Here is a 26,634-nt window from a genome sequence, read left to right as displayed (position 1 = left end):
GGTTATCAATAGAAATCAAACAAAATAAAACATGGAAAAGAAAATAAGATGATACCTTTTTTATTGGACCTAATGTATTATGTTACGTATTAAGTTATGTCCAATAAAAAAGGTATCATCTTATTTTCTTTTCCATGTTTTATTTTATTTGATTTCTATTGATACCTGAGGAGTGAAACTGCAGCACAGCAGTCAGGTTTTGAGCCATATATTTGTACAGTTCAAGGAAGTCTTTCTTGCTTCCTTACAGGTAGCACAGAGCTGCCAAGTGACCCAATTCCAGGAAGGAGACTTTTTTGGCCAGTTCTGATTTTGAACTTATGTCCTGAAGCAGTGGTGGGACCTGAAGTCCCTTGTCTTAGGGATGGGGCAGTTGTTTGCAACGATATGGGTAATCAATAGAAATCAAAGAAAATAAAACATGGAAAAGAAAATCAGATGATACCTTTTTTATTGGACATAATGTATTATTATGTTACGTATTAAGTTATGTCCAATAAAAAAGGTATCATCTGATTTTCTTTTCCATGTTTTATTTTCTTTGATTTCTATTGATATCAATAAAAAAAAAATAGTTGCTTACCTGTAACGGTAGTTCTCCTTGGACTGTAGAGATAATCTCTAGCCACACAGCTGAAGTGACGTCACATCAGCTGTGTGGCTAAACGATCTCCCCCTCCCCCTCGTTCTGCATTTCCACCTTCTTCCCAATTCCCCGCCCCCCACTTAATCCCGCCTCCGAATGACCTTCACCGCAAATGGGATCGCTCGGTTCCACCTTGAGCAGCCAATTGCTTGTTCAGAAGCCTGCCGGAGCCTCCAGTGCCTGAACGGCGACGGATTTTTGTGGGCGGGGGGTATTGGGATGGCGGAAGTGACAGACGCAAGAGGTCCTGCTTCGCTGCTGCTGGGTGAGCGAGGTACGTGGTGAAAAAGAAGAGGCGAAAGGTGCGAGGTATGTGTAGGCAGGGGGTGCAGAGGGGACTGGTGGTTCGTGCTTGAGAGTCTGGTTAGGGTGTCTGTTAGTTCTAATGCGTTTCGGAAGTTCAGTCTTGTAGTTGCTAAACGAACCAGGAAGTGCTTGTCCTGCAGATGAAATTTATTTATTTATTGCATTTGTGTCCCACATTTTCCTGCCTCCTCAATGTGGCTTACAATACATCATGAGTAGTGGAAATATATTAGAAGGTAGACATATAGAAGGATCTTGGGCAACATTTTTTTTAAATTTTTGTTACATTTGTACCCTGCGCTTTCCCACTCGTGGCAGGCTCAATGCGGCTTACATGGGGCAATGGAGGGTTAAGTGACTTGCCCAGAGTCACAAGGAGCTGTCTGTGCCTGAGGTGGGAATCAAACTCAGTCCCTCAGTTCCCCAGGACCAAAGTCCACCACCCTAACCACTAGGCCACTCCTCCACTGTTGCTACTATTTGAGATTCTACATGGAATGTTGCTATTCCACTAGCAACATTCCATGTAGAAGTCGGCCCTTGTAGATCACCAATATGGCCGCGCAGGACGTCAGACTCACAGAAACAGAAGCCTGCGCAGCCTTCTACATGGAATGTTGCTAGTTGAATAGCAACATTCCATGTAGAGTCTCCAATAGTAGCAACATTCTATGTAGAATCTCTAATAGTAGCAACATTCCATGTAGAATCTCCAATAGTATCTATTTTATTTTTGTTACATTTGTACCCTGCGCTTTCCCACTCATGGCAGGCTCAGATTACATGGGGCAATGGAGGATTAAGTGACTTGCCCAGAGTCACAAGGAGCTGCCTGTGCCGGGAATGGAACTCGGTTCCTCAGTTCCCCAGGACCAAAGTCCACCACCCTAACCACTAGGCCACTCCTCCACAGTTCTGTATGTATGTGGAGGAGCTGTATATATTCACTTTGGTTGATCTTTGTGGTGTGCCTTGTTAAAGAGAAATGATTCAACTGTTGTAATTATTTGTTTTGGGGGGTTTTTTTCTAAGGGCACTGGAGGTAGATACAAGTAGTTCACTGGAAAAGGGACCACCTCTTAACTATCTAGTCAAGATACAATCATGGTAAATGAGAGCTTGGGGTGGGGGACTGTATTTTGCTATAACATCACCAAAGTACTTCCTTTCTGAGCACAGTGCCAAAACCCTTACCCACCCTCTCGTCACTTTCCGCAAATATCACTGCAACTTCTTATTTTCATTTTTAGAAATTGTTTATTAAATTTTAATAACAAGGGGTAGGAAATACAAATTACAAGAAATAATCAAGTAATCGCATCAAAGAATATCAGTGGGCAGGTAACAGAGGGGAGGAAAAGGAGGGAGGTAGGGGGGAAGCAATTTGTGAATGCATTCAAAGAAAAAACCTTAAAGAAAGATAGGTTGTTAAAGGCAGCCACCCTTTATCAACATATAAGGAATTTCGAACTTTGAGGGCTAAAGATAGCTCAAATTTGTGGATCTGTAAAACAGAATGCCACCAAAAGTGAGAATTAAGAAAGGAGTTATCCTTCCAATTTGTTAAAACCATTTTTAAGCCTACTAAGCCATCTCTCTCCCCTTCAATCTGTTCAAAATTCTGCTACACCACTTGGCTTCTGCCCATGTCACAACACTACATGTTTTATTTTCCCTCGTTTTGAAGCCTTGGTACCTTCAGTAAGACAGCATTTTCTTCAGCTTTGGAATTATACTTAGAGCTGTTCTGATAGCACAGCACTTCATAAAATTCTGTGACCTCTGAGGCAGGTGACCTTCACTGAAGCACAGCTCTGCGTCTGGTCTGTTCAGTTGTAGTGTATTATCGATTAACTTCATTTTTATTTTTAGGTCCTCCCTTTTGGCTCCTTATGGATTTGCCATTGTCCAACCCTTCTTTCTTTCTTTTTGGACCTCCATCTACGTAGGGTTTCTCTCTGGTTATGACTGGGGAACTATACTCGTGTAACCCACCTTCTCGTCACTTCATTTGTCTCCCTATCCGTTTCCATATACAGTTTAGCTCCTCTTAATTAGTGAAAGGGAAATAGGACTTGATGTACCGCCTTTCTGAGGTTTTTGCAGCTACATTCAAAGCGGTTTACATATATTCAGGTACTTATTTTGTACCAGGGGCAATGGAGGGTTAAGTGACTTGCCCAGAGTCACAAGGAGCTGCAGTGGGAATTGAACTCGGTTCCCCAGGATCAAAGTCCACTGCACTAACCACTAGGCTACTCCTCTGCTCCTATAACTACTAACACTCCTGTAATTACTTACACTGTAATTACTACTCCGCTCCTGTAATTACTTACACTGCATTCATTCTGCAGCTCCTCAGTGTATCTTTCTCTCCATATACCCCCTCCCTTGGAACTCCCTTCAAGTAAATCACTCTTATATGTACCCTTTTTCTCCACTGCCAATTCCAGTCTTGGTACCTTCTGTCTTGCTGCACTGTACATCTGAAATAAACTTCCTGAGTCTGTACATCGTGCTTTGTTTCAGGCCCTCTTGAAATCCAGGCTAAAAGTCCACTTTATGAAGGCTGAACCCCTTATTCATCTGATTAATGGCCCCATCATTCCCATAATAAATGCAACTCCTTAATTCCTTTTTTTGTCTTTCTTGAATAGATTATAAGCTTTGTTGAGCAGGGACAGTCTCTTAATGTATTTGTGCAGTACTGCGTACAATTTTCCCCAGGCTAAAATAACCTGGTAATTCCTTAGTTACTGACTAGAATTATGTGAAAATCATCTTTTGAGTGACTACAAAGTAAATGCCTGTAAAGGAATTATTATTATTATTATTCTGTGCAGATATAGTGGGCCAAGTCTGAGTAGTGACCCAGTGAAGTAAAGTGAGCTGGCTGCATGTGGATAAAAGAAATGATAGTGCAGAAGAGAAGATCTCACTTCAAAGTACAGAGTAGGTTGTTCTTGCTACAGTACTGTTTCTAACTTTTACTGAAGAACCTTCGCACTGAGATAATTGTGAAGCACAGCTGCTGTTTGTTCTTTTTAGCCTACAGGATCATCAAAACAACACTCCCACAGTTAAACAGACTCAAACATAACATAAGCCAAAGTCATAATAAAAATAAAAGCCATAACAATATTCAAAATAACAGCTAAAAACACGAGGGCCATTCTGTAACCGAGCATCACGATTTGTAATTTGGGGGTATGTTTCTGGATTTGCTTTCTTCTACCTTGTGATATGCCTTGAACCTGATTGGTAAAGCGGAATAAAAATGGCCTCATTAGATTAGGTTAGAATAGGGCCTCGTACTTATGCCCATAAGTGCTGATTGCATGTGTGAAGTTATAAAATACTAGCATTTAACGTTAGGCACCAAAGTTATAAAATGAGGGGGAAAAAAATCAGCAATTCAAAATAACAAAAATGTTTAGAAAAGCAAGGCACTCTCTTTTGTGTTAGAAAAAGAGTGATTTAATTTACTATTCCGTCACTACTATTAAGAGTTTACCAAGGTTTACGTTATCTGTGGGTTGGAGGTGCAGCAGTTGCACACACAAGAGGTTTTCTCTAAGTAATAGAAATGTGCATTTGCCTAATAACTTTTTTTTTTTCTTTCCGTTCCTTAGAGAGGAAGCACCTACTTGCATTTGCTGTGAAAAGAATAGAGTAAACGACATCACCAGATTCTGGTGTCCAGTTAGTAATTACCCATGAGTGGATGGAGGAAAAGTGGTGTAAACACACAGGAAACATGGCATGAGAAGCAGCTCGTCAGTCTTAAGCTTCTGGACAAAAAAAAGTGAAAAAGCTACAAAGAACTTGGCCGGGTGTGAGCTGAAGCACATACATGTATCATCCAGTATGGAGAGAAGAAACGGCCCAGATCTGCAGCTGCAGCAGCTCACCACGACCACAGTTCCTGCCCAGGACAGTGCGTTCTCATACAAGGTAAATAGCATAGCACAGTAAGAATTATACATGAGACTGAAGCAGAGAAACGACTAGATGGGGTTACCCAGTAGCTTCAGTTCATCAGGATAGGCTAAGCCAGCCCTGGTGTTGTCCCACTCTATGCACTGACTTCTGACTTCCTTTTGATTTATATGAAAAAAAAAAAAATCAAATAGCAAACATAGAAACATGACGGCAGATAAGAGCCAAATGAAACCATCCAGTCTGCTCATCCTCAGTAACATAGTAGATGACGGCAGAAAAAGACCTGCATGGTCCATCCAGTCTGCCCAAAACAAACTTGTATGTGTATACCTTACCTTGAATTTGTACCTGTCTTTTTCAGGGCACAGACCATATAAGTCTGCCCAGCAGTATTTCCCGCCTCCCAACCACCAGTCCCGCCTCCCATCACCGGCTCTGGTACAGACAGTATAAGTCTGCCCTCCCCTATCCTAGCCTCCCAACCACCAACCCCTCTTCCCCCCACCTGCTCCGCCACCCAATTTCAGCTAAGCTTCTGAGGATCCATTCCTTCTGCACAGGATTCCTTTATGCATATCCCACGCATGTTTGAACTCCGTTACCGTTTTCATCTCCACCACCTCCCGCGGGAGGGCATTCCAAGCGTCCACCACCCTCTCCGTGAAAAAATACTTCCCGATATCTTTCCTGAGTCTGCCCCCCTTCAATCTCATTTCATGTCCTCTAGTTCTACCGCCTTCCCATCTCCAGAAAAGACCACTAACTACTCCTTTTTCCTAAGAGATCCCATGTGCCTGCCCCACACTTTCTTAAATTCTGACACAGTCCTCGTCTCCACGACCTCCACCGAGAGGCCGTTCCATGCAGCCACCACCCTTTCCATTCCAAAGTGTTTTCTTAGATTCCTCCTAAGCCTGTTTTCTCTTAACTTCATCCTATGCCCTCTCATTCCAGAGTTCCTTCATTTGAAAAAGGCTCACCTGTACATTAATGCCACTGAAGTATTTAAACGTCTCTATCCTATCCCCTCTCTCCCGCCTCTCTTCCAGCGTATACATGTTGAGGTTCATAAGCCTGTCCCTATATGTTTTATGACGGAGACCGCTGACTGGTTTTGTAGCCGCCCTCTGGACCGACTCCATCCTGGTTATATCTTTTTGTAGGTGCGGTCTCCCGAATTGCACACTTGTATTCTAAAGGTGGCATGTTTTATAAATGATCTGGAAATGGAATGAAGTGATCAAATTTGCAGGTGGCACAAAATTTATTTTAAAGCGTTAAATCGCATCTGGATTTTAAGAAATTGCAGGAGGACCTTTGCAAAACTGCGCATCCAAATGGCAGGTGAAATGTAATGTGGACAAATGCAAAATGATGTGCATAAAGAAGAGTAGCCCAAGTTATAGTACTACTACTACTATTAAACATTTCTATAGCGCTACTAGACTTATGCAGCGCTGTACAAATTAACATGAAAAAGACAGTCCCTGCTCAACAGAGCTTACAATCTAAATTGGACAGACGAACAGACAGCTAGGGGTGGGGAAAAGCTAGGGGTGGGGAAATTGCAGTGGTAGGGGTGATAAGTGAGGGTGTTGAGTAAGAGAGTCATGGTTAGGAGTCACATGATGCTAGGTTCCACATTAGGGGTCACCACCCAGGAGTGGGTTCTAGGCATTATCGTGGACAGTGTGTTGAAATCCTCTGCACAGTGGGCTGCAGCTGCCAAAAAATCTAACAATGTTAGGCATTATTAGGAAAGGAATAGAGAATTAAAAAAAAATAAACTGCCATAATACCTCATTATTGCTCCTTGGTGAGACAGCACCTTGAGTATTGTGTGCAATTCTGGTCTCTACATCTTGAGAAAAGATTTAGAAGAATTAGTAAAGGTACGGAGAGGGGTAACAAGAATGATTAAGTGGATGGAATGATGTACTCCCTAATGAGGAAAGGCTAAAGTTAGAGCTGTTCAGCTTGGAGAAAAGACAGGGCACAGACCGTATAAGTCTGCCCAGCACTGTTCTTGTATTAAAAGTTCTGAAGGTTCTGCAATTCTAAAGAGTTACAACATTCTGGAATCCCAATTAGTAGCAACATTCCATGTAGAACCCCAAGGAGCAACAGTAAATGACGGCAGATAAAGACCTTATGGTCCATCCAGTCTGCCCGACAAGATAAACTCATTTTACATGGTATGTGATACTTTATACCCGAGTATGATTTGTCCTTGTCATTCTCAGGGCACAGACCGTAGAAGCCTGCCCAGCACTCTTCTTGTACTAAGTTCTGAAGCGAACGTCGAAGCCCCTTAACATTTACACTCAAGTCCATCCATATCTATTCAGTCACGATCAGGGCATAGACCGTAGAAGTCTGCCCAGCACTGTTCTTGTACTAAAAGTTCTGAAGATTCTGGAATCCTAAAGAGTGACAAGATTCCGGAATCCCAATTAGTAGCAACGTCCCATGTAGAACCCCAAAGAGTAACACAGTAACATAGTAAATGACAGCAGATAAAGACCTGAACGGCCCATCCAGTCTGCCCAACAAGATAAACTCATTTTACATGGTATGTGATACTTTATACCCGAGTTTGATTTGTCCTTGCCTTTCTCAGGGCACAGACCGTAGAAGTCTGCCCAGCACTGTTCTTGTACTAAAAGTTCTGAAGATTCTGGAATCCTAAAGAGTTACAAGATTCCGGAATCCCAATTGGTAGCAACATTCCATGTAGAACCCCAAGGAGTAACACAGTAACATAGTAGATGACGGCAGAAAAAGACCTGCACGGTCCACCCAGTCTGTCCAACAAGATAAACTCACATGTGCCATTTTTTTGTGTATACCTTACCTTGATTTGTACCTGTCTTTTTCAGGGCACAGACCATATAAGTCTGTCCCGCCTCCCACCACCGGCTCTGGCGCAGACCGTATAAGTTTGCCCAGCACTATTCCCGCCTCCCACTACCGGCTCTTGCCACCCAATCTCGGCTAAGCTCCTGAGGATCCCTTCCTTCTGAACAGGATTCCTTTATGTTTATCCCACGCATTTTTGAATTCCGTTACCGTTTTCATCTCCACCACCTCCCGCAGGAGGGCATTCCAAGCATCCACCACTCTCTGTGAAAAATATACTTCCTGACATTTTTCTTGAGTCTGCAATGAGTAGGTTGGAACAGGTAAATGCAGATTGATTGTTTACTCTTTCAAAAGGATAGAGACTAAGGTTAGACACACCATGAGGCTACTAAGTAGTACATCTAAAACAATAGGAGAATTTTTTTTTTTTTAACCAAGTGCATAGTCAAGCTCTGAAAATTAATTGCCAGAAGATGTGGTAAAAGCAGTTAACATAGGTAGATTTGGACAAGTTCCTGGAGTAAAAGTCCATAAAATGCTGAGGAAAACCACTGTTTGTTTATCCCTGGAGGAAATAAGCATAGATACTTACTACTTTTTGGACACCTGCCAGGTACTTGTGACCTGAATTGGCCACTGTTGGAAACAGGATACTGGGCTTCGTGGACCTTTGGTCTGACCCAGTATGGCTATTCTTGTGGTTTTTGTCAATAACCAACTGCTTTTTTTTAAATGTCAACTTAAGAGTTTTATGAGTCTCCAACAAAACTTCCAGCTTGGAAGTAGAAATCCAGAAATGTTCTTGCAGACTTCTCCATCATCCGATTTTCTTCCCAAGATCTTAAACACTGCTGTATCTTGCATTTAATGTTAAACTTCGCAATACACCAAATTAAGTTTACAAATGGAACTTAAGTACTGTACATCAAGCTTTGAAGATACTCTTTTTAGGAAGGGATCCTAGCAGGTCATTTAACAGGTGGATTTACTGAGGTTTTAATTTACAATGGGGTGGGCAGAAATCACTGTACCAATACCACCTGGGATGGTAAAGTTACCAGTAGGAAGGTGTGGTTAGTGGTGGAAAAGAGAATGTAAGGAGTCGGGCATCTTAATTTCATTGTTTCATCAGGAGGTAGCTGAGAAGAATTCCTGCTCTCCGCTGTATGTGGTTTAATTTCCTTTCTGGTATTTGCCGCTCGTTTGGCCATCCAGACGTTACTTAGTTTCTTTCTTATCTGTTCAGCAAAATTTATGGACCCTAATGTTTTTTCCATTATCTTTTATTATCTTTGTTGTCTTAGACGATACGTTTATGATTAATTTTTTACCATGACATTGTTTAATGATATTATACTGAACTGTAGCCTACCCATGTTATTTTGTAAGCCACATTGAGCCTGCAACTAGTGTATATAATAGGGACTGCGGAAGCTATAGGGCCATAGTATTAACGGTTTGGGCAGGGGAAGCAATAGGATTTCTTCTACCCTGAAAAGGATTGCATGTTCCCTTAAAATACTTAATTACTCTGACCTTGTGTTTGCTCATGACTGCTTTACACAGTCTGGGCAGTAGCAAGCTCCATAATTAGAAAGAAACCCGGGAGTCAGTGGATACAGGAGTATAGATTTATTAAGCGTCTCACCCAGGGTGGTACAGGCAATCAGGCATTCATATCTGGTACACGATGGAGCAGCGCTTCATGACACACAGCAGGTGCAGTCTGTCCTCTCTCTCTCTCTCCAGCCTTCTGCCCTGATACCCTTCAGACTGCCCTTTTTAATACCCTTCTGGCTCTGTTCATTCCTATGGACCCTAACTAACTTTCTCACCAGAACTCTTTTGGCCCTTATCAGTTGATAACGATGTTTCCAAGTTCTAAGTATCAACAAATGATGTTAATGTCAGCATCTCTGAATTAATGACTTCACTTGGCATTAGTTTTTTTTTTTTTTTTTTTTTGTGTTACATTTGTAACCCGCACTTTCCCACTCATGGCAGGCTCAATGCGGCTTACATGGGGCAATGGAGGGTTAAGTGACTTGCCCAGAGTCACAAGGAGCTGCCTGTGCCTGAAGTGGGAATCGAACTCAGTTCCACAGGACCAAAGTCTGCCACCCTAACCACTAGGCCACTCCTCCACTGTTGCTACTATTTGAGATTCTACATGGAATGTTGCTATTCCACTAGCAACATTCCATGTAGAAGTCGGCCCTTGCAGATCACCAATGTGGCCGCGCAGGCTTCTGCTTCTGTGAGTCTGACGTCCTGCACGTACGTGCAGGACGTCAGACTCACAGAAACAGAAGCCTGCGCAGCCTTCTACATGGAATGTTGCTAGTGGAATAGCAAAATCTCCAATAGTAGCAACATTCCATGTAGAATCTCCAATAGTAGCAACAGAATCTCAATAGTAGCAACATTCCATGTAGAATCTCCAACAGTAGCAACATTCCATGTAGAATCTCCAATAGTAGCAACAGAATCTCAATAGTAGCAACATTCCATGTAGAATCTCCAACAGTAGCAACATTCCATGTAGAATCTCCAATAGTATCTATTTTTTTTTGTTACATTTGTACCCCGCACTTTCCCACTCATGGCAAGCTCAATGCGGCTTACATGGGGCAATGGAGAGTTAAGTGACTTGCCCAGAGTCACAAGTGCCTGAAGTGGGAATTGAACTCAGTTCCTCAGTTCCCCAGGACCAAAGTCCACCACCCTAACTACTAGGCCACTCCTCCACTGTTGCTACTAGGCCACTCCTCCCTTCAGCCCCCCTACTTGCACCTGACCCCCATGTCTTCTTGCTGGTGCCAGTCTCACCATTGTTGATAGAGCAGATTCCCCCTCCCTCTATCTGCTCCCAATTACCTCATTTCAGCATTTGCTGCAGTGAAATGTATCTGTGTCAGAGATGATCTTTGACTTTTTACAGGCCTAGCTCTTAGCCTGAGCCATTGGCCTGTATTTCACGGAGAGCAAGTGACCACATATTTCTACACTAGTGGAAAAATGTGGGGTATAAATGTGTTAAATAAATAATTTGGAGCAATTTTTTTTTCTGTCTAGGATAACCTGATTGGTGCATTGCTTGCCATATTTGGGCACTTGATTATCAGTATTGCGCTCAACGTGCAGGTATGTCCCATATCCTCTTCGCTTTTTTATTTTTTTCCAGCCTTTTGCTGCCAAAGTTTTTCCAAATTTCCTTCCATCGTTATTTTTCTATACCTAGAAGTACAGCCATATCCAGTTGGCCGGTTCCAAAGACACTCGTTCATACTTCAAGACCAAAATCTGGTGGTGTGGCCTGCTTCTGCTGCTCCTGGGGGAGCTGGGAGTTTTTTCCTCCTATGCCTTTGCTCCCCTCTCACTAATAGTGCCTCTCAGTGCCGTATCTGTTATAGGTAAGTATGTTACATTTATGAAAAACAATTCTGCTTGTTCACCTGGGCAGGCATTACTGTTAAAAAAAAGTGGCCGATCTATGTAGACAACATATAATGAGCTGTATGAGAATCTGAAGTTATTACTTGGGACCCTTACAAGCCTTTACAGTAAACCAGATGGCACGATTTATATATTAACTAGCCGTTAAGCCCGTTAAAACGGGCGCGTATTGGAATGTTTTTTTTCCCAAGGCCCCCCTCCCGTTGCAGTTGCAAGGCCCCCTGCCATCCTCCTTCCCTGCCAGTTCCAAGGCCCCCTCTGTCCCTCCCTCCCAGCTCCAAGGCTCCAGTCCTCCCCCCTTCCCAGCTGCAAGGCCCCCTACTCTCCCTCACAACTGTAAGGGCCCCATTCCCTCACAACTGTAAGGGCCCCCCCCCCCCCCCCCGTGCCTTCTTCCCAGCCAGCTGGAAGGCCCCCTTCAGTCCAGCCCTCCCAGCTCCAAGGCCCCCCCCCCCCCCAAGGTAGTCGCCCCCGCCCCCCCTTCACCCAGCCCGGGCCCTCTCTTCGTTATTCAACTTACAGCAGCGCCAAAACAGCAGCAAGCAGCAGCTCCCGTTGGCCTTCCTTCACTGCCTGTGCCTCGCTGTCGTGTGATGTCACATCGGCGAGGGCGGGGCACAGGCAGGGAAGGAAGGCCGACGGGAGCTGAAGCTGAGCTGCTTGCTGCTGTTTCGGCACTGCTGTAAGTTGAATAACGAAGAGAGGGCCCGGGCCGGGTGTAGGGGGGGAGGGTGGTAGCAGCTACCTTGGGGGGGGAGCTGTAGCGACATCAGTGGTTCCCTCCCTCCCCTTCCGCGCAGTTTCCCTCTCTGTCCCGCCCCCTCCCCCCGTCATCACGTCTTGACGCGGGGGCGGGACAGAGAGAGAAGTCTCTACTGCGCATTTGCAGGTGAGTCGGTCACTTGCCATTTATAGGATTGATTTCTCCTGTTGGAAAGAAATTCAGGATACTGATATGCAAGGGTTATCCAGGCTCAATTATGGAATCCCTCATAATAGAACAGTAAGAAAACACAATCGCTGGTCACCATTTTGCTGTCTCCCCTTCGGCAACCTCTTAAAATGCATATGTCTTCTTGGCAAGTCATGCTCCCTCTGGCTGCTGCTATAGTGCAGTACTCGCTGAATTCAGTTAATCCTCAGGGTTAAAAAACTGGCAACTGTACTTATGTGTTAAGATATTTACCTCTTTTTAGTTGACCAACCAGGCTGCAAGTTTAGGAGAAATGCAGGTAACGAAACTTCTTTCCAGCTGTGGATCTAGTGGTTGACTTGCTTTTTGGAGTGGAGGAGTCGCCTCAGGCTTACCCTCAGGCTTACAGCAGTGAGCAGAGAACCAGAGAAGCTGGGGTTCAGATTCCACTGATAAACCCCTTGTGATCTCATTAACCCTTCATTGCCTCAGGTACAAACTTAGATTGTCAGCCCTCTAGGGACAGAAAAATAGCACTGGTATCTGATACTTATCTCACCTGGATCTACTACTGAAAAGGCATGAATTATATCCAATCTTTTTTTAGTATGAATTTGCTTGCCTGAGCACATCTGTTTCTAGCCCATGATGGAGGAAGAACGACAAAACTGGCAGTATGTGAAAATCTTAGTAAATGTATAAATAGAGGACTTTTTTTAAAACAAAGATACCATAAAGTACGAAACCTCAGGAAGGACCAAGTTAGCAGGGGGCCAGTGGCGTAGGAAGAGGGGGGGGGGGGTCCGCCCCGGGTGCACGTGCTCGGGAGGGGGGTGCCGGCCCCGCTGGTTCCTTGCTTCCTCTGCCCCGGAACAGGTTACTTCCTGTTCCGGGGTAGAGAGAGCAGGGAACCAGCGGGGCCGAAGCAGCTCCGAGTGACGTGCACTTGAGGCGGATCGGCCCTCCTGCAGGTAAGAATGCGGTCCGGAGGGGGGGGGGGTCGCGCCGTGCTGCACCCGGGGGGGGGGGGGGTGTGCGCAGCAGCAACCCGCCCCGGGTGTCATTAGCCGTCGCTACGGCACTGCAGGGGGCCATTGTCATTTATTTCCATTTGGGAGTTGTAGCACAAGTTTCCTCAGACTTAAAGAGTACGAGTTCACTATTGGTAGTGAGGATGTTAATAAGGTAGGAGGCGTTTCAGGCACCGTAACCTCATGGAACATAAAATAGCAGGTGGATGAGACTTGTTTTGTAAAGAATCGGTAAATTCCCATAGGATTTTGTACCCTCGGTTTAGACGGTGCCATTCTCATTCTAGTCTCTGGGTTTTGTTTTGTTTTTTTTACAGCTAGTGCAATCATAGGAATCATATTTATTAAAGAAAAATGGAAACCAAAGGATTTTTTGAGTAAGTATATCACCTGCTATGGATAAATTGGACATCGCTTTACACTATAAATATTGCTACCTGTCTGTTCTCCTTACAACCCAAAGAGATACTATGTGTAATCCACACTGATGTTTCAGTGGGGGGAGGGGGGAGCTTGTGCTAAATTGGTGTATCGTTAATAATCGGTGTGGGGACAAACCACGTCTACCAGACCTTGTTCAGATCTCACCCCCACCACCCACTGCATGCCCAGGAGCAAGCTGTAATGATTACTACTACTTATCGGATGTGTAGCACCGTTGGATGTTTGTATCACTTTACAATAGTGAGACTTTGGTGTGGTAAGTCCCTGCCCAAAGAGCTTACAAGCTTGTGGATATCCGGGACAGAGGGGTATCCCACTGATAACTGTTTAAGCATGATTAGAACAGACAGATGAGGGATAACATGGAAGGAGAGGGTTAAGTGATTCCTGAGACTGTAGAGGACCATTGAGGGAAGAATATAAACCAGGGGGGCAGAAAATCGGGGCTAAAATTGCATGGGGATTTCAAAAGAGCTGGGGAAATATGTGCAGCATGACTGTGGCTAGCTCCCTAATAATACTGGGATAACTTGCATGGAGCAGCAGTTTAACAGTCCTTACAAATAGCCAAGGTATGACCATGCCAGATTTTCATGAAGGCATGAGAAATGGGAGTAATCTGCATGGAGTGGCATTGAGCATGATTTGGAGAGATCAGGTGAAAGACATGTGGGAATTGCTTGTATATTGGTGATTCCCAAACCTGTCCTTGGAGATCGATTTCCATACACTGCCTCAGTATGCAAATCTGTCTCATGCCATATTCATTGTGGATATCATGACAGGTTTAGGGACCCTGGTTTATGTCCTGGGTGCTTGCTCATCTGCCCAAAAGTAGTAGAAAACCTCAGAAGAAGACAACTTGGCAGCCACTGGATAGGTCACTAATACTTATCTGCCATCACTCACTATGTGACTGTAACCACATTATTATCATCTGCACATTTACTAACCCACTCACGGCATTTCTGTTTTTCTTCTTTGATTTTCCTACCCACCAAGGACGGTACATTTTATCCTTTATAGGTTGTGCTTTGGCAATCATCGGGACCTATGTGCTGATAACATTTGGTCCTAACAGTCACGAGAAGATGACGGGAGAAAATATCATCAGGCATTTAGTGAGCTGGACGTTTCTTTTATATATGGTAAGGTTCTCACTTGATTCATTCAACCATAATTTGTGAGCCTGTGGCTGACTGATTCTCAAGAATCACAGACGGGCCTCGTTCTCCATACACGTTAATCATATTCTATTTCTATCCAGTAGTTATATAATATAGCTCGTAAATATTCATTTTGAGTAGCTGAAAAAAAACAGACCCGCTTGTGAGCTTTCAAATCTGGAATAGGTCACCCACACATTAACGCTTCCAGCTCTGAAATCTTACCAAAATCTGGTTTGCCTTTTCAAAAGGATAAGAGGTAAATCTTGACAATTTGGTAACATGGGGGAACTGCCAGCATTGAAAATCTGTACATGGGATACAGAGGGACTTCCACCAAACCATCTTAAAAATCCAAAACAATAGTTTAAATTCAACACCTTGGTAAACAGGAAGCCAGTGCAGCAATGCAAGAACTGGTTTTACCTGTTGAAGGTGTTGCAGCTGTACCTTGGGAAGGCCAGCGTATAGTAAATTTAAAATAATCCAGTTTTGTATTGTGAGCGATTCAGATTTGTCCTAAATAAGGACACATGTTCTGAATATTCATAAGTGGGGAAAAAGCAAGATTGAATGGTAACACTAATTTGCTTCTGAAAAGAATCCAACCAAATTCCCAAGAATTTCGCTTCCTCTTTGGGACATAATATGTGATTCCCCTAACTTTTTTTTTTTTTTTGTTACATTTGTACCCTGCGCTTTCCCACTCATGGCAGGCTCAATGCGGCTTACATGGAGCAATGGAGGGTTAAGTGACTTGCCCAGAGTCACAAGGAGCTGCCTGTGCCTGAAGTGGGAATCGAACTCAGTTCCCCAGGACCAAAGTCCACCACCCTAACCACTAGGCCACTCCTCACTCTTAATCTCAGGATGTAAGAATTTAATTTGGGGTCTGTGGATCTTAAGCTTTACCATCTTAGCATGGTTCCGTTAGAGCCTCGTAATACCCGAAACCTCCCCTCCATCAATCCAAGGCTTTACCCTGGACACCATCAGCTTGGGGCTGGTCTTAAGAGTATATTGTTGAATGCAACTTTCAGATCCAAAAATGTAGGTACACGAGCCAAGCCCATATCTAAATACTGGGAAAGATCATTAAGCTGAAAGCAGCAGACTTGGTACTGTGGCCGCTGTGACGCCCCCCCCCCCCCCCCCCCCTCCCCGGAGAGAATTATCTTCCAAAACAGCTAAATGGATTGCCGCAACCACCTCCATGATTTTGCTTATAAAACACAATTGGGAGATCGCTCTAAAAGCACTCGGCCCATCAGCCTCTGAACAACCCTATTCAGCTTGGGAGAAGTCAGTCTCTTTAATAGGGAAAAGGCCCTCCTTTAAAGAGGCAGAGACCATAGAATATAAAAATGGAGCAGCCGATCCATTAAATTCCCTAATCAGGCAAGCTGAGGCCACATCTAGTGGAGAGCCTCTTGGCTTAATCTTTGAAACAAGACAGAAAAGACTCCAGTGAAGAGTCGTTATGTTTTCCTCTTCTTGTGCCCCTCTAAGCAATTTTATATTTAATTCTCTAGAGACCCCCCTCCCCTAAAACAGGAAGTCTGATTTTTCACCTGTATAAAACACGCTGCACAGGCTACGATTTCAGCTCTGGTCTTTTGCTTTAACATTGAACGTGCATATTCAGAGCGTGAAAGAAATGTTGATGGAGCGTTCTCTGATCTGAGCTTCTGCCTTCTCTCTTTTTGCATCTGCCTCCTGATAGCTCGTGGAGATCATCGTCTTCTGTTTCCTGCTTTATTTTTATAAGGAGAAAAGAGTAAACTATGTTGTCGTCATTTTACTGCTGGTCGCAGTCTTGGGTGAGTTACTGTATATCCTTTTTGGAGACGGACCAGCTTTACCCTTGACACACAAAGTTCATGCACACGAGTTATAGCATAAGGTCAGTTGTGCGCATAGAGGTAGTGCCTGAAAAATCTGCACAGTAAAAAAAAAAAAATACGCCTAGGTGTATTCTCTAAAGTACGCCTACATAAGTTTAACTTTCTACGCGGCATATAGAATAACGCCGAGTGCCTCGCCACGTGACCAAATTTGGCCGCGTCCATTTAGGCTGTGTTTTACTTGGCGTAAACCCCGATGCCTATATTAGGCACAGAGCGGGTGTATTCTATAATAGTCCGCATGGATTTTAGAAACGCCCATAACCACGCCCCCTTTTCAACTGTGCGCTTGGAATTTACATGCACCACGTTACAGAATGCGCTTAATGCATTGTACGCGTAAATCATTATGCCAATTAGTGCTGATAATTGCTTGTGAATATCCAATTGAATGCGCCGATTAGCTAGTTTACCAATTAAGTTACGCGCATCGTTGTAGAATACGCTTTGATTTCTGCACAGAAATTAAGGCGCTGTATATAGAATTTGGGGAATAACGTAATAATGAGCTATTTGATATTAACAAGCAATAATTGGCAATATGTAGTATTTAATTGGCATTGCGCACACAACTGACTTTAGTCCGTATTCTGTGAAATGTGCGCACAAAATTCATAGCATGGAACTTCAAGGGGGCGTGGACTGGGGAGGGGCACGAATCTACCCACAAGGAGGAGTTGCAGCGAAGCCTTCTCAATTTTAGCAAGTGACTTACTGTGTTACACAACCAATAAGGATCTTACCGGCAAGTCCATCATTTCCAGAGGTGATTGATGCTAGGAGTTGGAACCCTAAGTAAGTTAAGACCTGGTCAGAAAAGTGATTCGTACTCTTTTTAAGTTATAGGGTTTCTTGATCACCATAAAGATTCCCTTCTGGACGTGAATTGTTGGATTATCCAGGTGCATTTAGGGGTCAGTGCACAAAGTTTACCATGCTTGCAACGTTTTGCTTTACACTGGTTGTACCCGGTCTAAAGCACACGCTGTTTCGCATTTAATGCACAAAGGGGTTCTGCGTCCCTTTTACCATTCACCGTAACAGCTACTGATAACCCTATGCAAATGTATTACAAAAAGCTCATTGGTATTAAAATGAGCATTCCACGCAATGCACAGAAAGGAGTGCCTACCTTTTTAATGTGCTAATTTTTCTGGCAGATCTGAAGCTGTCCTTTTGTGACCCAATCTCTCTACCTACCCCTTTTCCAAGGGGGTTTCTTTTCTCTTCCCCTTGTTGGAGAGACTCTGGGGGGAAAAAAGCCCTGCATTCAACAGTAGAAATGAGTAAATCTTTGTTAAGATGATGCCTTGGATCAAAACCCATGTTGTGCAGTTATGCAACTGTCACCAGATGCAACCTAATGTAGGAAGGGTGAAAAAGTTTGGGGGCAGCCCACATAGAAGAATTATCAGCTGCTGAATGAAGCTGGAAACACAACTCAGGATCCTGTAGGCGGAGGCAGAAAGTGAACCCCAGGTGTCAGGCACAAGCAGGATCTAAGCCCACCAGCAGAGCGTGCAGCAGCAAGTCCTGGGCATGCACATAGCCGCCGAGAGGGGGGGGGGGGCAGGGGGGACAAAATTCCCCGGGCCCAGCACCGCAGTCCCACCCGCCCTCCGTCGTCGACCGTCTGCCACCAGGCCGGGCCCCCTGCTTTGAAATCACAGCATCGCTCACCTCCGTGTGAAAGCGCTGCAGGCAGCAGATCACCTCCCTTCGGACCTCCTTCCCTCCTTCTGTCCCGCCCTTGCGGAAATTACATCAGACGAGGGCGGGACACAGGAAGGGAAGGAGGGCCGAAGGGAGGCGATCTGCTGCCCTGCTGCCTGCAGCGCTTTCACACGGAAGTGAGAGGCGCTGTGATTTCAATGCAGGGGGCCCGGCCCGGTGGCGGACGGAGGGGGGCGAGTGAAGGGGGGAGTGGCCTTGCCCCAGGCCCGGCCCAGTCTCTCAGCAGCCCTGGGCATGCACAGAACATGGACTGTCGCCGAGAGACTAGGCACTTTCCCTTGCAGAATTTCTGTGCATCTCATTTGCACGCGATTCCCTTTGTGCATCGGTTGCTGTTTAAGAATTGGTAAGTTCACCCCCGGCTGCTGTTTTCCCTTTGTGCATCGGCCCCTTAAAGCATAGTTTCTGATACAGCTATGGGAGTGTCTGGGGTCTTTTGTTCCACTTCATGATTCTCACTTTTTGGTGCTTCCGTGTATTTATTTTTTTTAAACGCAGCCACACACAAGATTGTCACTGTATTTTGTATATGTTTGAAATGTGTGTTAGCTCACCTGATGGTAGAAAAAAAAACACTATGCTGAATCCTAAAAACCAAAAAATACACCCAAGCATCATCAGTGCCGGGTAATGGGAAAAGCCAAGTGTAAAACATTATTGCTGTGTGTGTGTGAGCTTTATAATGCTGGACCTCCTTCCCCCTTCATTCTTCCCAGGGTCCATGACTGCTGTGACGGTGAAAGCGGTGGCTGGAATGATCCTCGTCTCTATTGAAGGAAACATCCAGTTAAGCTACCCTATCTTCTACGTCATGCTTGTGTCCATGGTGGCAACAGCTATTTTCCAGGCAGAGTGAGTTCATACAGTCTTGCCTTTGAGATTCACGCTCCCAGAGGTTCTGCACAAGAGTAGGAAGGACCAAAGCGGAGAGGAAAAGGAATGTGTCCCTCTGATCCTGGGGAGAGCAGTGGTGCAACCAACTCACCTGCTCTTTCACTGACCCCTGTTCGTGCACAAATCTACCAACCAAGAGGAGTTGCAATGGTGCATAATGGATGGACCAATTTGGTCTTTCTGCTGTCATCTACCCCCCTAATTCAAAAAATTTTGCACGTTCCAGTTATAGAATAAGTGTCAGTTACACACGTAACTGTATTGCTTAATTAGCTGCTAATTTGCATTTATGACCAATAACTGCCTATAATTGGTGTTAAATTTGCAGTTGCGTGCATAAGTGCCCTTAGTCGGTATCCTGGAAATGAAGCATGCATAATCCGCAACGTGCAGCTGCAAGACGTGTAGATCTGGGAAGACAGTGAGCAGGTCGGGGGCGTGCCTGGTACCTATGCGCATTTACACCAGCCATTGAGCTAGCTAAAGTGCTCGCACCTAAGGTTATGCGCATAACTGCGGACTTGCGCGACAATTACGCAAGTAGTTGCCGATGTAGAATTCGTGCTTAGCACGCATCATCGTGGCAGCCTGTAGAGAATTATTCCCTTATTGTGTTGACGAATAAATCGGAGAGTTGTGTAGCAGCTGTAGGTAGAGGGAGCGGCCTAGTGGTTAGGTCAGTGGTTCTCAACCCAGTCCTTGGGACACACCCAGCCAATCAGGTTTTCAGAATATCCGCAACTAGGGTTACCATATGTCCGGATTTACCCGGTCATCTTCTCTTTTTGAGGACATGTCCGGGCAACCGGGCGGGTTTTGCCAATCTGCCCGTTTGTCCGGATTTCTGGACAAACGGGCAGGTTGCTAGCCTCCCGTCCCCTTACTTACTACTGCCCTGGTGGTCTAGTGACCTCTTCCGTCTTCGGGGCAGGAAAGAGCCCCCTCTTTCCTGCCCGGAGTGCTGCCCTGCATGCTTCCTTCCTGTTGCTGATCTCGGCGCCGATTCAAAATGGCTGCCGAGAGTTGAAGTGACCTCGCGAGACTTCAACTCTCGGCAGCCATTTTGAATCGGCGCTCTTTCCTGCCCCGAAGAGGTCACTAGACCACCAGGGCAGTAGTAAGGGGAGGGGGGGTGACGGGGTGTGTGACAGGGGCGGAGCGAGGGCGTGAAAGTGGGTGGGGCGGGTGGGGGCAGGGCATGTATCCTCCCTTTTGGGGGACAAAATATGGTAACCATATCCGCAACGAATGTGCATATGAGAGATTGGCTTGCTGTGTCCCAAGGACTGGGTTGAGAACCAGAGAAAGCAAGGTTCAGTTCTTGGTTTCTGCCCTCTAAAGGTAATTCTCTAACGGGGTGCGCATTGCTTGCATAAGTGCTGGGGAAAGCGGTACTTCTGTGTATTAATGCCCTAAGTGCCATGGGAGGGGCCTCCAGGTTACCCACCGTACCTTGCAGAATTCAGTAAGATACGCGAGCCCTCGCTGCATTTAGGCGCCTGTGGTTACATTAGGTCTATAGTTGGGTGCCTAAATGTAAGGTGTGCCCATCCCAGATTATGCAAATATTCTATAATGGAATTTGAGCACCCAGATGCAGTCCTAGAATAGGTGGTCCCTTCACAGCATCCTACACAATTGTCACTTTTTTGTGAGCTGGGGTAAGTCACGATCTCCTATTTTCTTCAGGTACCCGCTTAGACTTAGGCTAAGGTAAAGGATCGCTGCCTTTCTGTGGCTTACAGTCTGTACCTAGGGCAGTGGAGGGTTAAGTGGAGTGGAGGAGTGGCCTAGTGGTTAGGGTGGTGGACTTTGGTCCTGAGGAACTGAGTTGGATTCCCACTTCAGGCACAGGCAGCTCCTTGTGACTCTGGGCAAGTCACTTAACCCTCCATTGCCCGCCGCATTGAGCCTGCCATGAGTGGGAAAGCGCAGGGTACAAATGTAAGAAAAATAAAATAGATACTATTGGAGATTCTACATGGAATGTTGCTACTACTGGAGATTCTAGATGGAATGTTGCTATTCCACTAGCAACATTCCATGTAGAAGGCTGCGCAGGCTTCTGTTTGTGTGAGTCTGACGTCCTGCAGGACGTCAGACTCGCAGAAGCCTGCGCGGCCACATTGGTGGTGATCTGCAAGGGCTGACTTCTAGTAGCAACATTCCATGTAGAATTATTGTGGAGGAGTGGCCTAGTGGTTAGGGTGGCGGACTTTGGTCCTGAGGAACTGAGTTGGATTCCCACTTCAGGCACAGGCAGCTCCTTGTGACTCTGGGCAAGTCACTTAACCCTCCATTGCCCCATGTAAGCCGCATTGAGCCTGCCATGAGTGGGAAAGCGTGGGGTACAAATGTAACAAAAAAAAAAAAAAAGTGACTTGCTCAGAGTCTCAGAGAGCTGCAGTGGGAATTGAACCCAGTTCCCCAGGTTCTCAGCCCACTGCACTAACCATTAGGCTACTCTTCCACTGTGCTTTTTGGGGCAGGGACACATCTGAATACTTACCAGCACTGTACAGCATTGTACGTGTCCAGTAGTAGTACACAAATAAGGAATTAATATTACTGTTGGGTTTCAGAGAGCAGTAGTATGTATTCTTCAGAATAATCCTTTTTTCTTGTTTCTTTGTTTTGGAAGGTTTTTGAGTCAGGCCTCACAGCTGTATGATTCATCGTTGATTGCTAGTATCAATTACATCCTGTCTACCACAATGGCTATCACAGCAGGTAATACTTGTGGAGTTATCTAATTACATCATTTCCTGTATGATTATGTGCAATCTGTAGTAGTAGTTCTTATGGGAGAGAAGCATTGTAATTATTCTGTGGCTCTGCTAAATTAGTAAGAGTTGACTGCTCAAACAATTTTCCTACCAGCTGTAGACATGAAATTGGGAATGGCCGTGTTCTAAGGAATTTGCCCAGGTAATAATAAACAATTACTTGGATAAATCCCACCCACCTCCCAGCTGAAAATTGTCCTCGCCTGAGCAACTAAACCTAGCTGCACAGTTCCGTGAAGAAGTTAGATAGAGCTGTGGGATCAGGGAGGTGAACTACCTACTGGATTTTGCTCTGAAATTCCTGCATGACTTTGCCATCCAGCAGACCCTGCATGCAAATCTGCAGGTACTTTTTATGTTCCCATCCCCTGCCAGCCCTGGATTTTCAAAGGGAAACTCCAGGAGGGTGGGACATTGATCTTGTCTGATGTGACCTTTCTCAGTTAAGCGTGGAAGAGAAGTTACAAATTCAAGGACTTAAACTCTTGTTTAACTTTTTTTTTCTCATCAATCAGGGGCAACGTTTTACTTGGACTTTCGAGGTGCAGACGTTCTCCACATATGTTTGTTTTTGCTTGGGTGAGAGAAAAAAAATCTTTTCTGCTATTTGTTGTTCAGATTTATATTAGACGTCGATGCGTCTCAACTCTCCTGGAGGCTTACCTAACCAGTCAGGTTTTCAGGATTACCACAGTGAACATGTATGACACAGATGTTGCATACCATGGATCTCCAGTCTATGCAAATGTATCTCATGCATATTCAGTGTGTTAATCCTGAAAACCTGAGGCTAGATCCATTCCCCCTGCATTAGACTCGTGACTTTTTTTTTTTCTCTCAATGTGCTCAGATTTAATTACTGAAGGCTGCCGCACAGATCACCTTGCTGATTAAGTTCCAGCTGTGTTCTCCCTCTTTCATATACGGGCACCTCTCATAATGTGGTTCTGGGCTGTGTGGGACTCACAAAACCTAGTAGACTGAGTGAACAAGGCAACTTGTGGAAGAAATTTTGGGCGGGGCAGAGATGGAGCTGTATAAGACTCTGGCGAGACCTCATTTAGAATACTGTGTACAATTCTGCAGACCACACCTTCAAAAAAAAAAAAAAAAAAAAAGATATAAAAAAGATGGAGTCCATCCAGAGGGTGGCTACTAAAATGAGTCAGTGGTCTTTGTCATAAAGCTTATGGGGACAGACTTAAAAATCTCAATATGTATACTTTGGAAGAAAGTTGGGAGAGGGGAGATATGACGCGAGGGTGTCCAACCTTGGTTCTTGCCAGGTCAGGTTTTCAGGAGTTCCACAATGAATATGCATGAGAGATCTATTTGCATACAGCAGAGGCAGTGCATGCAGATCGACCTCATGCATATTCATTGGGGAAATCCTGAAAACCCAGTTGAATTGCGGCCCTCGAGGACCGAGGTCGGATACCCCCTAGAGACCTTTAAATACCTACATGGCATTAATGCACAGGAGGTGAGTCTCCATTTGAAAGGAAGCTCTGGAATGAGAGGACATGGTGAAGGTGAAAGGGGAGTAATCTAAGGCAACTAGTAAAACAGGCCCGTTTCTGACACAAATGAAACGGGCGCTAGCAAGGTTTTCCTCGGAGTGTGTATGTTTGTGTGAGAGATGGTGTTTGTGTCCAAGAGAGAGTGTATGTGTGTGTGAGAGAGAGATAGTGTATGTGAGAGACAGAGAAGTGAGTGTGTGTGGGGCTCCGAGTTCCATGACCCCCTCCTTCCCTCTCCTCCCCTCTGAGTTCTTGGCGCCATCCCCCCTTTCCCCGGAGTGTGTATGTTTGAGAGAGAGTGTGTCTGTGAGAGAGAATGAGAGAGAGACAGAGTGTGTGTGTGTCAGAGAGAGAGAGTGTATGCGAGAGACAGAGAGTGAGTGTGTGTGTGTGTGTGTGAGAAAGTGAAGCCTTGAAGCCTACGTGTGCTCTGTAAGGCTCCATCTCCTCAATTGACGACACATAGTTCTGGAACATTGCAGGAATGCTTCAAGGCTTGAAGGTTTCACTTTCTCGGCTTCAGAACGTTGGAGGTGCGTTTTTATTATATAGGATACATCCTCACGGAAAGGGTGGCGAATTAGTGGAACGGTCTCCTGGTGGAGGAAACGAAAACAGTATCTGAATTCAAGAGAGCTTGGGGACAAGTACGTAGGATCTCTAAGGGCGTGATAGAGGGAATAGACTGCATGGATTGGCAGACTAGATAGGGCTTATGGTCTTATCTACCTCCATTTTCTAAGTGTTTTTACTTGTCAGTTGTTGGCAATATTTTATTTCATTATTAGGTGTCTCATTGCGTTTTTGGGAGTCTTCCTGATCACAAGAAACAAAAAGAAGTTGAGAGCCTTTGAGCCTTACGTTTCAATAAGTTCTATGCCAGGTAACTCCAAAAAGCTTTTATAATGATGCCTTTAGACATGGATATAGATTAGCATGACATAGCTTCCATTGTGTGGTCTAGTTGACTGTCTCATCTCTGTGCGGGGGGGGGGGGGGGGGGGGTGTTAACTTTCCCATGAATTCAGATACCATGGGAAACCAGCACAGTGGATCTCTAAGGGAGAGGAAGGGATTGTACAGCACAATAGTTAGTAAGGATGGGCAGAGCTGTTAAGAGCATAAGGTTTTTATCACACGATGAAGCTCAGATGATAACAGACCTCACATGATGTGCAGGAGTGTCTGAGCCAGCTCAGTATTCCTTATTCTCATTTCTTCTTAATATTGTCACATGATCGAATACAAGCTTGGCGGGTTTTTTTTGTTGTGAGGCTCAGCAGGTTGCATGCAGACTTGAGAAATGCTTATGAATGCACAGTGGCTCATACATGTCGTGATAATCTTATGCCCTAGGTCTGCACAACCTGCACGATAAAGGGAGCGGGATCCAGCCTGAGCTGGGCTCTTTCTCCTACGGAGCATTACAAAGTAATGACAATCTCTCTGAAATATACGCTCCTGCCACGCTGCCAGTGACCCAGGAAGAGCACGGCCCCCAGTGGGCCCCCAGTGCCTCCTACGACATCCCGGACCACAATAAGAGAGAATGAGACTAGCACTCCACAGGGATTATTTATTTTTATTGTACCGTTTGCCACTCCTCTCCTGCCTGTTACGTTGACGAAAGTTAAGGAAAATGTTTCACAGATATTTAAAATGAAGGAGCGCTTTGTGTTATACCGAACTCTGGACTGTCTCTTCAAACAGCGAGTCCCAGGATTTAAGCCCACATCTAAGCAAGGCCCCTTGCCCGGAGCTGAACCAGGAGCAGCCCTTCTCCCCACGCATGGATTACTTATTCCATTCTGGTGCTTTCCTGTGTCACAGGCCCCTGAAGGGGGAACAGTACTAGACTTGGTATCCATTTATTCCAAGCTCCAGATAGCTGTGGTCTGGATTAATCTTGTCAATGTGTATTCAGCTAGCTAAGGAGCTTGGTTTTTTGTTTTAAATATCTAAAGAATTATGGTTTAACTTGTCTAATTCTACCTTGTTACATATGAGAGGCCTTCTCTTGGTAATGCCACCGGTTGTATATATCACAGTTAAAGGCACCTTTATGTGCAGCACAGAATTGGGGGCTCTGGATATCCGGACTCCACTTTTACCTGAAGCTTTTTTGGGACCTGCAGCATTTCCGTCCTCAGGTTTTATTACAGTCCAGCTTGGCTCAAAATGATCAAAGGCAGCTTCAGGCCATGTTTCCCAGAGCCTTGGGTATAACAAAGCTTTAAAATGCTTTCCTTTATCTATAAATCTAATACAGTATTGATCTGATACAACTCACATGCTGCTTCCCTCTACTACTAACATAAAGTTTGTATATTCTGTGTGAGCCAATTACAAAAAAAACAGTACCCGATCAGTGTGTTCCTCTCATCAGTTTTAGCTTCTGGCCTGCAGTTTATAAATGAAATGGATGAGGAAACCTTTTTTTTCCTCTTAATTACTTTCTAGTTTAGGAGTTCTAGAACTGTAAATGGGACGTAAGCATGTCTTTATTTCCTGGTGCTTTGTTTCAGCTCAGTTAATCGATCTGTTTCACCGGAGCAATAATGTGGCTTGGCACCAGAGACACCGTGTAATGGAAAGCTTTTCACGTTGCAATGTATTTTCATTCTGCTTTAAGGAGAAAAAGTACTCCTCTCCCCCCTGTGTGTATACCTCGGCCATTAGAAAATCAGTGCAATCTGAAATAAAGAACCCACTCATGAATTTCTGACGCTCATATTTTTTATACAGTTCAGAATATGGACACAACAAAATTCTTGTGGACATGAAGGCATCCTTGAAAATAGTGTGACCAGTGCTAAGAACAGGAGACTTCCTGCACGTTAAGACAGTAAACATATTCTAGGTATTAAAATCACTCATCAACAGAGGCAGCCTAATTTTCCTATGGGGCTAATTTTTAATAATCCACATGAATGTAGTCTGCATGACATAGTAACATAGTAGATGATGGCAGAAAAAGACCTGCACGGTCCATCCAGTCTGCCCATCAAGATAACTCATATGTGCTACTTT

The 26,634-nt window shown here is 44.8% G+C and overlaps 2 protein-coding genes across 6 annotated transcripts in view; one reads left to right on the top strand and one right to left on the bottom strand.

The window, feature by feature from the left end:
- Positions 1 to 668, bottom strand: part of STPG1 (sperm tail PG-rich repeat containing 1) — a 41,452-nt gene extending 40,784 nt beyond the window's left edge. Inside the window, exon 1 of the mRNA XM_030219721.1 lies at positions 584 to 668. The gene's annotated coding sequence lies outside the window, so the exon portion shown is untranslated. The remainder of the gene's footprint in view (positions 1 to 583) is intronic.
- A 149-nt stretch (positions 669 to 817) lies between these two features.
- On the top strand, positions 818 to 26,326 carry NIPAL3 (NIPA like domain containing 3). 5 transcript variants are annotated; one of them, XM_030218326.1, is made up of 12 exons: positions 818 to 920; positions 4,585 to 4,906; positions 10,832 to 10,900; positions 10,998 to 11,169; positions 13,474 to 13,533; positions 14,603 to 14,748; positions 16,490 to 16,586; positions 19,121 to 19,256; positions 21,940 to 22,028; positions 22,600 to 22,663; positions 24,393 to 24,487; positions 24,961 to 26,326. In XM_030218326.1, exons 2-12 carry the CDS (start codon positions 4,715 to 4,717, stop codon positions 25,155 to 25,157), a joined length of 1,317 nt encoding a protein of 438 aa, XP_030074186.1. In that variant the 5' UTR covers positions 818 to 920; positions 4,585 to 4,714; the 3' UTR covers positions 25,158 to 26,326. The 5 variants fall into 5 exon arrangements, with proteins under 5 accessions (XP_030074186.1, XP_030074191.1, XP_030074189.1 ...); XM_030218331.1 differs by having other exon boundaries at positions 819 to 955; positions 14,627 to 14,748; XM_030218329.1 differs by having other exon boundaries at positions 820 to 948.
- The last annotated feature ends 308 nt before the right edge of the window (positions 26,327 to 26,634 follow it).

Source organism: Microcaecilia unicolor, chromosome 11, assembly GCF_901765095.1.
Source record: "Microcaecilia unicolor chromosome 11, aMicUni1.1, whole genome shotgun sequence".
In the NCBI taxonomy this organism is placed as follows: domain Eukaryota; kingdom Metazoa; phylum Chordata; class Amphibia; order Gymnophiona; family Siphonopidae; genus Microcaecilia; species Microcaecilia unicolor.
The sequence above is the reverse complement of the archived record's forward strand: the minus strand, read 5'-3'. Positions and strand labels throughout refer to the sequence as shown.

What these genes read in the sequence shown, in the direction of transcription:
- NIPAL3 (XM_030218326.1), top strand. Translation starts at nt 4,715, where the DNA reads ATGAGAAGCAGCTCGTCAGTCTTAAGCTTCTGGACAAAAAAAAGTGAA. An exon ending in GTATTGCGCTCAACGTGCAG is followed by an intron (nt 10,901 to 10,997) that starts GTATGTCCCATA and finishes TTCTATACCTAG; the next exon opens with AAGTACAGCCATATCCAGTT. An exon ending in ACAGCTATTTTCCAGGCAGA is followed by an intron (nt 19,257 to 21,939) that starts GTGAGTTCATAC and finishes TTGTTTTGGAAG; the next exon opens with GTTTTTGAGTCAGGCCTCAC.